General features: G+C 33.8%; 1 protein-coding gene across 1 annotated transcript; it reads right to left on the reverse strand.

The window, feature by feature from the left end:
- Positions 1 to 637: 637 nt before the first annotated feature.
- On the reverse strand, positions 638 to 2,696 carry LOC128228057 (probable caffeoyl-CoA O-methyltransferase 1). The gene is made up of 4 exons (XM_052939108.1): positions 2,666 to 2,696; positions 2,211 to 2,311; positions 1,311 to 1,469; positions 638 to 703 (listed from the first exon to the last, which is right to left on the reverse strand). Exons 1-4 carry the CDS (start codon positions 2,694 to 2,696, stop codon positions 638 to 640), a joined length of 357 nt encoding a protein of 118 aa, XP_052795068.1.
- Positions 2,697 to 13,298: the final 10,602 nt, after the last annotated feature.

Here is a 13,298-nt window from a genome sequence, read left to right on the forward strand (position 1 = left end):
CCCAGTAAATTTACAATTTACTGACCGTTCCAAGCGGTACCTAGCAATCCTTGATAAACAAACCTAGTTTTTTTATATATAGTATATACGCACTGTGCTGCTTGTGGAGTTTTGTGCTGTTCTTCCATGTTTCTTGTTTGTGATTTTATGATATTTGTCTTTGGCGTTTACCCAGTGATCACTAAACCGTGTTTATGTTTAAACCTTTTGTTACTGAGCATGTTTCTGTAGCTTTTTGCATAAATATTTGATGTTACTTCATAACAACTGACTTTATTCGTAGGGCTGATGTTTTTTGGTACGAGTTATCACTAGTTTATTATTTATATATAAACATACCAGAGGATAAATCATTCCATAAATCAAATAACGTTAATTTCTAGTAAGATATACAACAGTTTTACTTTCTATTTATTTTACTCTAGTTTTAATTGTCGACAAGAAACAAAATATAATAGGAATATGAAATATTACATATTAACAGCATTGTATTTATTTTCTTTGATTCTATATCATTTTACACAGTGAGGATGATTCTCGGACTAAGCCGTCTTTATGTTTACTCGAGTGTAATACATTTGCAAACACATTATCCATGCACTCTCTCCCAATCTGATACGATTGGGTGAACGACCCCCTAGCTCACAAACATGTCTGTCATTCTTCGAACGATCAGCACTCCGTCCCGTATTGGAACTAGAACCTGCAAATAGAACATACAAATCACAGCGCCGCAGAGTAAAAGCCCATGTACGTTTATTTCTTGTTGTATTTGTCTTGTAATTAAAAGGTTCTTAACTCAACAGTTGTTTACACCAAAAGTGTAAATCTTACTATACATATTATATTGTCAATGGCAACGTATACTGAGTTCGATTAGAGATTCAATAATTTTGCAATGGGTGATGCCCTTCGACAATACCGACGACACCAACACTGTGACAATACCTCGACATGTGTTCTTTTTTTCTTCTTTTTGAGAAATATTTGTACGTACAACATTGAATGAAGGATACGTAAAAACACTTACAAACTGCTGTGAAAGCCCATTTGTCAAAAGTCATAAACGGATAATAGTTAGTGATGAAAATGATAATCGTGTTTGAGTAGATTATGATGAAAATTACAAAACAATTGTACCGTCAACATAGTTTGTATCATTACCTTCACATTAGCACAATAAAGCACTGTATACCGAGGTATTATTAAATATTGAAACTTATATCAATGAAAGTAACGATAATACCCTATTAAAGTATAGAATATACAATAGAATAAACAGAACCAACAGCAACAACTTTATAAATTACCTTGAATAGGTCAACCCTACTGATGATGTACTTATTAGTCATCCGGATTGCCAGGCCGTTTTCATTGGCCGATTCCGGTCGGTACGCGTGACCAGACATAAACGCGTTATCAAGAACGACTGTTCCTCCAGGTGCTAACATGTCCCTATCGATAACTGTCTGAAACGAAGAAGTCGTACATTTTTTAGATAGGCGTGGTCATACCAAAAAGCTATGTCAACGGCTAGGTCGCCATCATGTGCCAAAGTATTTTATCGAAAACTGTTTGAATATGAGAATGAATTTATTGATTACGGGCAGTCTCGGTGAACCATACAAAGATTCGTTTTGATAAAGACGGTGCCAACAGAAGCAAGGATATCTAAATCTACAACTGCCTAAGAATTTTATTATTAGACAGTAAAACGTTGATTATACGAAAACATTGGAAATGTAGGGTCCGGTGGGCAAATGGAAACGTATATGAATACAGGTGAAAACATATAGTTCTTCCTGACAGTGAGCGTGTAAATACACGGGTTTAAAATGCGCTTTTCGAAAAGACTGCAAAAGAGAACTCCTAACATTAGTAACGACCAGCTTTTCAAAAGAGCTTTCTATTAAACGTATAATTAGCATAAAATAATAAGCTATTTCTGGCAGTTCAAATTGCTCTCTATGTACTTTTTAACTATTGTGTTATTATTTTCGGCATTTGCATACAAAATCAGTTATTTTTACAACATATTAAATTAACAATAAAATGTGCGCAAAATTGTAAGACAGCACTGAATAATCAACATAATATAAAACAAACCGATGTTTGTGTTCGTATGTATAGATACATGGATACGTTCATCAAATTATGTTTCTGATTTAATCTCAATACTGAATATACACATATATAAACGAACACAGTACCTCGAAGTAGTCAATGTACCCTGGCTTATCAGCATCAATGAAAACGACGTCAAACTGTTGGCGCTCATCAGCTAGCGTTGTCAACGTTTCTTTTGCTGGGCCTAGTACATGCCATAAACATCTAATCGTTTAAAAATGCTGACACGATTATAATAAATGACTTTTTGTAATTTGATTTGATATGATGTCAGACTATATTCAAACAATGAAAAAATCAATAAAATATACAAACGATGCAACATTTAATAAACACCATACCATCCGTGAAACATTAATACGACAAATCATGAAATCGTCGTACAAATTAACTATGAGTACTATACGGACAAAAAACTAATCAACGTACCAACTTTAACGTTTATTTTCTTCCCATGTGGTGATTTATCGAAAAACGACTTTGCAAGCGTCTCCAAAAATGGACCAATTTCGCAAGTGACCATAGCCGGTAAACATACCAACCTCAAGAACACGCTTCTCTTTTGACATGCTCACAATGCTTTGTAGAAATGAGCCTAAAAAGGTCACTTGGATTAAAAGTTGAATACCTCCGATTTAAAGTCAAACAGCTTTGTTGTTTTTCCCCTAGAAATTACATTACCATCGAAAACAATACTAATAACTTACTCCAACATCAAATTGCTGGAATTATTTGAAGCTTATCACCCGGTTACTCTCCTTAAATAATTAACCATTAGGTCCACTATATACCTTTTTAAAATATTGGACTATCAACTCAATCATTGCCTCCTCAACTCCAGACATCATATGGGAATTCATGTTTCACAATCTGTTCAAAGGGACACACCATCGCACTCGAATACACGTATATTCCAGCAACTAAAATCTAGGTTTGGAGCTTTTTGTACTCGCAAAATTGCGCTATACATATGAAAAATGCAAAAATAAAACGACCAACCCTGCCCTACATACCTTCCAGACTCCCGGACATCATAACCGGGTGGAGGTTACACAAAGTTTTCCCCTACTCGTACACACGCTTGAAGGGAAAGGACAGTGTGCTCGATTCGATTGTTGCCAGGGCCCTACTTGTTTTGTAGCTAACATCGTTACTGTACTTGTCCCGAGCCTAAAGAGTAGAATATGCGAATAACATATGTCTGAAATGGCATTCAAAAACGATTTTGTATTCCTGGTGTCCTTGCAAATAATCAACACAACCATGTTTTCATACACCCATCTAACGCTTCTAATATACATCTAAATTATAAACACTTCTAACTGCCAATGTTTACCGCAACTTATCAAGCGCTTTCATGTATACTGACAAAATATCAACTCTACAATGTAAACATTCAAAATCACCAAGTCTACTTACAAGAAACCATTTTTTTCTAACAGACAATGTATGAGTAATGTTACCAAAGTTACACAATAAACTTTACCATTGCTATTTGAAAAGAGTTAACACTATCATGTCTACTTCCAAATATTTAACACTACCATGTCTACTGGCATAAAGGTAATATAATCATGTTTCCTTGCACAAAAGTATCAATACCACGTTTATTGACCAAAAAATAATTCTAACATAATACTGTTTTGAAACGAATTTGCACCGAGGTAATATATTAGAAGATGAATTTCGTTTCTTGATTTAAGGCGACCTATATACAGATAATAGAAATAAATATAGTCCACGATTTTATCGCACAGGCAACTTTAGAGTTGTTGAACACAGAAAACATTTGTATGTTAGGCCTTTTTTTAATTATATGTTTTACGAATGGCCAGAGTTGTGAAATGTCAGAGGAGGAGGAAATAAAAATAAAAATAAAATTACATTTCTGGAATTTTATTTTTTGGTCGGGAAAAACACACACAGAAAAGCAAAGCTATGATGTATTCTCTATGATTTTCTATTTTAATGTCAAGTCACAATGTAAGTGTGTGCAGATTTGTTTTTGCTTTATCTGAAAAGTTCACTTCAGATTTTCATTAATCACTCTTTATACTTTGTAGATGCATGTTATAATAGACAAGTGACATAACAAATCAACTATTTTCAGTAAAATTATTTGCCGTTAAGAGTTTACGAAATCGGCTATAACTTCACTGTGTTGTCTTGGCTGCAAATTGTCTGATACCATATCACCAACCATGTCATAGTTACAGTTAGCAAAAGAGCATTTTTGTTTCCTTCTATACAGGGAATATTTATCCGCCAGGAACTAGCGATCCAGGAACTTGTATATCAACTGATTCTTGCAGTCTGATAAAATAAAAGCTGTCTATCCAACAGTGATTCAAATAATACTAGTTGTCAATCACACATTCTGTCCAACAAGTTGTCCAAACAACACTGGTGGTCCAACCAACACTTCCGGTCCAACCATTTATAGTAACTGTTGTTCAACCAACACGTATTTTCCATCCAATACAGCGGTCCAGTAAGCAATATATGCCTAACCAACAATAGAGTTTCAACAGGCACTAGCTTACACCATGTTGCTACCAATCTAGCAGCCCAACCGATTGTAGCGATGTTCTTCATTGAAAGTGATGGTCTCAGTAGATAACATCAGCATATTTGAATCATATCTGTAAAGAAAGCAATGGAACATTAAAAGTATATTTTTTATAAAAAAATAAGTAACTCACAGACTTATCTATGGATGGCGTTTAAGACAATCTGGACCCCGATTTAATTCCAGGCCTGGGTGTATGTGACTAGTCCGGTGGCCATCATAATGTTTAAACATAACTAAATAGTAACAAATCATTCAGAAGCTGAGAACACTACAAAGGTGACAGCATAACTCAATTACTCTTTCTAATTAAATTTTTTATTACATAGTAATAAAACATACAGAGCAGTCTAAATATCATAATTTATATTAATGATGATTTAAATATGTTCATTCATAAGACTATGACATATTTATACTGTACCTGGTAATGTACATACATAATCCTCATTATAGATTATCATTGTCAGCTAGTAAACCAGCCTAATGTATTATTTTTGTTAATTTTCATAATAAATGTTTTAGAATAGATGATATTTTGTGTTATTAATAATACTCCAATAAGAATAGTAACCGCAGTCTTTTCTGAACCATCTACCCCACCCACCAGAACTAAACTGTCCAGGTAAACAGTCAAGCGATTTATAGCTCATGACATTCAAATTATATCACAATAATGTAATATAAACTCATTTAAATGAAAAATCTAATAAAAATAAATAAATAATAAGAAACCTGGAACGATAATTAGTCCAAATTTATCGCTGTTATTATACTTCGTTATAACCCGGAAATAAACCGGAAGTCACCGCAAAGGATTATCCGGGTGAGCTAAAACCCGGTACCAGGTATCGATATCGAGAAAAGCCGTTATCACAGTTAATGATGCCGGATTATGTTGTTACCGTGTTATTTAAAGTATGCATTGGTTGTCAAAAAGCAATTAATAACGGACCGTGTATACTTGTATTTATCATCTGATATTAACCCTGATATCAACATAATTCGGTATCAGAAAGTGATACCGGGGGATACCAGGTACCGGATACCAGGTTTTTAGCACCAGCCTGCAAATCCGATTAATGTTTTTCATTGGCTTAAACTTTTTCAGAAATGTTTACACCAATATTTTACAGCTATTGCGATGTCCTCTGCTTTTAATGATTTGCCGCGATAAAGTTTCTTCGGCGGAAATAAAAAAAACAACCGAAATCACAATTTTATTTTTATTTCAAAAATGAGCTTTTTTGAGCGGCGGTGTTCGTAAAACATAGATAAAAAAAGGCCTTAAAAACTTTTCGATTTTTCATATACAATATATTTGCTACGAGAAAGAGTTCTTTCACTTTGCAAAGAAAGTATGTCTTTTTAAGATTATTACGATATATGGCCGTCCCTGAATCATTTGAGAATACTTCTAACTCCTATTACCATCAACGATCTTTTTACTGCCTCAAAGTGCATACCTGTTAATACATTTTGTTGAAAGAATCGCCTAAAACATATGGTCATGGGTTAAAACACCCAATTCCATTAATGTAGATATACCGTCATATTCTTTAATACAGTTTGTGTTTCTCTGTTTTGTTCTGTCTGTTATCCAATAATTAACGCTACCATGTTTACTTGCAAATAATTAACATAATCACGTATTTTTGCAATTAATTAACAATACCATGTATACTTCTATATTACTAATACAACCATGTCTACCAGAACATAATAAACACTACCATGTCTTCTTGCAAAAATATAACACTACCATGTCTACTGGCAAATAATTTATACAGTCATGTTAAGGTATTAGCCATGTCATGTCATGTAACCATACATTTTTATAGCTAAAAATTGCTAAACAATCAACCTTTTTTCTTGTTAAAAAATATAAAGATTAATTGGACTGATTCATAAAATGTACTCTTTGAAGTAAATGCATTTTACTTACGATATTAACTCAGAATGCAGAGTTTTTTAAAAAAAATGAGAGTACTTTTAAACTAAAATATGTGAAGAAAAATGAACACTATGTGGGCGGAAATGCCTCTCCAAAAATGTCAAATTGAAAGTTCTCAACTAATGTTATTATAACATGTAAAAACCCTCTAGACGCGATCTGTTACGGCGATATATGTCGGTTTTACCCGATGTTACCCGAGTTGTTTTACATGGCTAATACCTGAACTGGCATATAATTAACACTACCATTTCAACTGGTTTAGAAAAAATCACTACCATGTCTACCGGAAAAGAATTAATACAGGCTTGTTAACTGCCAAATATTTAAAACTGCCATGTCAACTGGCAAATAATTGAAACAATAATGCCAACTGGCAAAATATTAACATAAACATGTATGGTGGCATAGAATTAGCATTATCGTTGCGATTGGTCAATATTTAACAATACTGTGCCTACTGGCTGGCCATATTCCACCTGTCTTTTACGTTACTGTGCGGACTTTCAACAAGACAATAAAACGCAAATTAAATAACTATTTGCAGTTCGTTTGTACAATCGTGATAACCAATTTAAAGTACTCGTAAGATCTTGGGTGTCGACTGTACATGTATCTATTCACCAACCTATCTAAAGAACTCAGTTCAAATGAAACAATGAGAACTACAGGGCAAGCCCAGTAGCCAAACAATCAAGTATAAACCCTTTTCAGATGCACAAGGCAACGGCCTTAACGACGTTGAACGAGAAAAACTAACGTACCACGTACATACAAACAAACACTAAATATGCAAATTTCGTCTAATGCAATCATTGACAACTTGTCTCGAAAGCGACAGGGACAATAATCGCTCATGTAAACTGATATCCTCGCCTTAAACAGAACAAAATACTCATGTATGAAGATCATGATAACTGTGGTGTATTTGCGCTTGAAATGTATCTATCAAGGTCGTATTATTATCATAATTGTTGTACTTTGCATTTGTACATTGCAATCTAGTTGTCAATTTAATGCTTAAATCGTCTATATTTTTAATAAGTCGTGATTTCCGCATGCCAGTTTAAGATAGGTTCTTTTGAATATATAGAGGATATTTGTTTATTTGAACGATGGTATAATATTATATTTATGTTTGAACAGTTGTTTTCCTCTGTAATTTGTTTGGTATGAAAGCAAATGTTCGAACATTAAGCTTCAAGATCAAGAAAACGTTTGAAAAACGGGATAACCATTTTTCTAATAAACAGTAAGTTGTTAATTTCCAAATATATATTTAATTAAACTTATGTAACATTTCTTTAAATTTCAAATATTGTATTTGCCAACATTTCTGGTTAAAAGTAAAGTGTTATGTTTTGATAAAGGGGAAGTATCTACAATGATTTTAAAAGTAGTTCTGAAAGTTAATATTTTCACTCCTTATTTTACAATGAAAATATCAAATTATTTTCACTGCTGTTATTTCATTGATAAAACTCCATATTTTATCGAAGAGCATGAAAGAAATGAACATAATACCACCTCTGTCATATTATAGCAAATGTCTTACCTTACTTAAACTACACCCATGTTTAGTACGAGGTTAATAGCTAAATCTTTATCTAAAAAAATAAAATACAAGGCCGAATTTAGTAATGTTACATTCATGTTACACAGACAATGTGATTAACTTACAATTACAAAACAAAATCCAAACAAGACAATACATGCATCTATGTTAACCCCATTCTTTGTGTACTAATACTATTAAAGGTTAAAATGATATATTTAACATAACAATACCTTTATCAAGTTGAGAGCCTTTTCATTCTTCCCTTTAATCTTAGGATCTACTCCCTTTTCATCACACAATTTCGCAGCATCATTTAACTCATGAACAGCAGGATCTAGGATTAGACTTAACATATTTCACCCAAATTAATAATTTGGTAAAGTAAATAGGCCTGCTACAAAAGATGGCGGGTGCTAAATGGCCTATATTTATGGGATACAGGCAAATGATGCTCACGTAGAGTAAATAGCATAGACTGCATAATAGTAATTGTTCGCTTCAGCGCATAAGCCTTACAGTCTTTTCATAATGTTTTAGTTTTAAAGTACCTGATTATTTACTGTCTATAACTTATTACATATTCTACTATTTTTATAAACTACTGAACAGGCAAATGGAACTAAGTACCGCTTTACCTGGTATGACAGTATATGACAGTTAAGGTATATTGCGCCCTTAGAGATTACTTGATTTAGAGAGATTATTACCGGAATCTCTATGGATTGAGATTAATGACCTGAACACTTGCTACTTACTTTGCATTATTTATAGGCCACCTCATTATACAACAGATTTCTGGGACAAACTCAATGTCTGTTTAGAAAAGGCATTAGAATACAAAGATAAAATTATCATAGTTGGGGACATTAATGAAGATCAATTAAACATTAACAATCACAATTTTCGAGATGTTTTATCGTTAAATACCATGACAAACTGCATTTACGAACCGACCAGAGTCAACGCACGTACTCAAACATTAATCGATCCAATCGTCATTACAAACAATAGATCAGTTCTTCATTCAGGTGTCTTTAAAACAAATCCAGACGTAAGTGATCATTATGGCACTTACATATTTAGTAAAATCACAGTTCCAAACTCATTGCCTTACAAGCGGAAAATATGGAGGTATAATAGAGCGGATTTCGATAAATGGAATGAATGAATCAGAACATCGGATTGGTCATTTATTAACAACGAGAATATTGACAACTCGTGTTTAATATTTTCACATAAACTTATCGAACTTTGTACAAAATGTATATTATTCGAATTTGTAACAATACGACCAAACGATAAACCATGGTACAACACAAATATTCGAGGTACAAGTCGCCAACATGATAGACATAAAGCAAAGGCAATACATTCGGGTTAACGTATAAGTACTTAAGGAACAAAGTTAAAAATATGAAAAACATGCTAAACAAAGGTTTTACTGTAGCCTTGAAACATCTTTAAATGACTTAAGCACAATGGATCCTAAGAAGTATTGGATAACTGTAAAACTTTTAGTAAAAAATAACTCGCAACAAACTTATTTCATTCCTCCTTTGAAAACAGCGAATAGTAATGTTGCTACTACTATCGAAGAAAAGGCAAATTCGCTTAATGATTTCTTCGTGTCAATATTTAACGTTGGCGATTCAAATGTTACTCTCCCCTTGTTTACTTATAAATCACACTCACGATTATCGTAATCACAGAACGGGATGTAACTGATATTTTAGAAAACCTTAATGTTAACAAAGCTAGAGGCCCAGTCGGAATAAGTCCCAAAATGTTGAAAGCTACATCAAAAACGCTATGCCTTTCCCAGTGTATATTATTCAACAAGTCTTTGATAGAAAGAAAATATCCCGAGTAATGGAACACTGTTAATGTAATGCCTCTTTTTAAAAAGGGTGCACCGGACGAACCTTCTAACTATAGACCGATCTCCTTAGTAAGCTGTGTTGGTAAAGTCATGGAAAGAAGTATGTTTAGAAATATTTATAACCAACTTAATTGTAATGACTTAATATTTAAAAAGCAATCTGGCTTTTTACCAGGTCATTCGACTCAATATCACCTAGTTGACATTTATAACCAAATTTGTAGAGCGTTTGACGACAAAGACGACAAAGAATCCACATGTATTGTATTTTGTGACATATCCAAGGCCTTTGACAGAGTGTGGCACAGAGGTCTCATTTTCAAACTAAAGCAATACGGTATAAATGGAAATTTATTGGATTGGCTAACTGATTACTTAAAAGGCCGAAACCAAAAGGTTTTCGTAAATTCATTTTTTCCAGAATCAAGAGTATTAGGAGGTGGTGTCCCGCAAGGATCCGTGTTAGGGCTTCTACTTTGTTCTTATCTATGTAAATGACACAGCAGATTCTCTACTAAGCATAACTCGTCTTTTCGCAGACGTCAGTTCTTTATCTGTTTCCTCCCGTGACGTAAATATGATAAAAGACACAATAAACCACGATCTAAATCCAATCTATCATGGTCTAAACAATGGTTGGTTAACTTTAATCCCGCTAAAACAGAAGCTATGTTTCTGACATATTGTCAAAGAAATAGTCCAAACTTCTTTTCGATAACACCGTTGTTCAGTTTTTTCATCACCACAAGCATCTCGGCTTAACACTCAGTAATCATTGGTCTTTGCACCAACATATCACTAATATCATCGCAATAGCGTCAAAAATGCTTTGAACAATATAAATGATGAAATTCAAACTTCACAGAAAAACATTTCACCACATATACCTATCATATCTCCATCCGCATCTAGAATACGGATCACTTCTATGGGATAATTGTGCCCAATTCGATAAAGATACACTAGACAAAATACAATATGAGGTTGCTCGCATAGTTACCGGTCTTACACGATCCGTATCAATAATCAATCTACTAAAAGAAATTGGCTGGGTGTCCCTTACGGATAGAAGAACAATTCAAAAGCTGACATTAGTATATAAATACAAACACAACATGTTACCACCTTATCTCGAACAATTATTTCCTCCAATTATGCAAGCTTTTAGTAACAACACGTACTATTTACGAAACTCTGAAAACTTTAAAACATTACCTAGAAGAACTCAATTAAAAATGCAGTATCATTGCCCGCGTTTAAAGGTAAAATGAAATCTATGTATACTGTTCCCAAAGTCCCTACATTTTATATCAAAAGCGAAAGATCCGCTTCAGTCAGTCATGCTCGAATGCGTAACAATTGCAGCAACTTAAATTCTGATCTTTATAATAATCATATCGCAACGTCTCCTAACTGTGTTTGTGGTACTGAAATCGAAGATGCTGAACACTTTTGTTTACAAATGTAGTCGTTTTACTACACAAAGGCGTCAGTTATTCCTTCAGACTAAGCAATATCACTCACTGAATGCTTATAAATTACTGCACGGCTACAGGAATCTAAGGATGAACAGAATACATGTATTTTTCAAAGAGTGCATATATATTGTTGCATCTAAAAGATTTAAGACAACTGAAGTATTGTTTGTCGAAAATATGTATACCACGTGTGTTTATTATGTACAATAAAATACGATTAAACTAAGATATATTGTTTTGTACTGTTGAAAATAAATTCCGCAATCTTAAAGAACACAAATTATATCAAGATTTCTGGTATACACACGAGAGCCATACACACAATCAATTTGTAATTTCGTGATATATGTGTAATTTGTATTGAAATAGAAATCATAGTTCTATAGTTCTCTGCTTTAGTAAATGTCCAGAACGAGCAAATGTTTGTTTGGTTTACATTTGCTTATTAGCATGGAAATAATACAGTCACCGTGATAGAGCGCTTGGGGTTTTAAGAGCGCCCGATTCCTTAAATTGGTAAGGTCAATGTACAACTGAAACTTTGAAATTTATTTTTAGTTTGAGAACTTTTTTAATTGTAGTTGTAAAGTGCATTTATGTATATAAAATGCAAAAGTAGAATGGTATTGATATTATTGTATGCTGTGTAGTTCGAATTGATAGGCAGTGATGTGAGGAAAGTGTAATTGACATTTGTGTATAAAATTGGCTTTGAGTGAGTGTGTAGTGATTTATTATACGAAGTTTAGTCTAATTTATTGACACGTTTGATTTTTAGAATTATTAACACATGACGTAAATGTGAGTTCGGCCGTCAGTCGATATTGAGATAAAGGTGGATTAGGTGATGCGGCATTAATAGAAAGTGTTATTATATTTGTGCGCACAGGAGCTAACAGTGTTTTGTGGATACTAAGTTAAAACAGAACTTAATGCGAGGATTGGCAAAATGTATGGTGTGCATTTAGTTGTTTGGTGCCCGATATAAATACTATCACGCGGTGATTTCAGTGTGTAACATAGTATACTGTGACATGCTTGAGATTTAGAAGAGTAATGTAACAACGTTAAGTACATGCATTAGGAAATTAAGAGATAATAGAATTAATGTTAACAGTGACTTGCTTTGTAGTTTTTTGTTCTGCAGTGTTATATATTATGACCGATGTGGTTTTCCATACAACTAGATTATTATTAGAAAGTCAAGATACCCTATTGCTTCAAATGTCGTATTAGTGAGGGGGAAACTGGCAAACTCCAAATATGCTCAGACAATTGATGACTGACGTCTGGATGATGCTTATGATCATGAATTGATTTTTTTACTTTTGTCACGTATTGAGTCCGGTGTAAGAGTCAAAGGTGCACGTATTGAGAACGGTGTAAGAGTCTTAGGTGCACGTATAGAGAACGGTGTAAGAGTCTTAGGTGCACGTATTGAGTCCGGTGTAAGAGTCTAAGGTGCACGTATTGAGCACGGTGTAAGAGTCTAAGGTGCACGTATTGAGTACGGTGTAAGAGTCTTAGGTGCACGTATTGAGTACGGTGTAAGAGTCTAAGGTACACGTATTGAGTACGGTGTAAGAGTCTAAGGTGCACGTATTGAGTACGGTGTAAGAGTCTTAGGTGCACGTATAGAGTACGGTGTAAGAGTCTTAGGTGCACGTATTGAGTACGGTGTAAGAGTCTAAGGTGCACGTATTGATCACGGGGTACGGTGTAAGAGTCTATGG

The sequence above is a fragment of the Mya arenaria genome, chromosome 1, assembly GCF_026914265.1.
Source record: "Mya arenaria isolate MELC-2E11 chromosome 1, ASM2691426v1".
NCBI lineage: Eukaryota > Metazoa > Mollusca > Bivalvia > Myida > Myidae > Mya > Mya arenaria.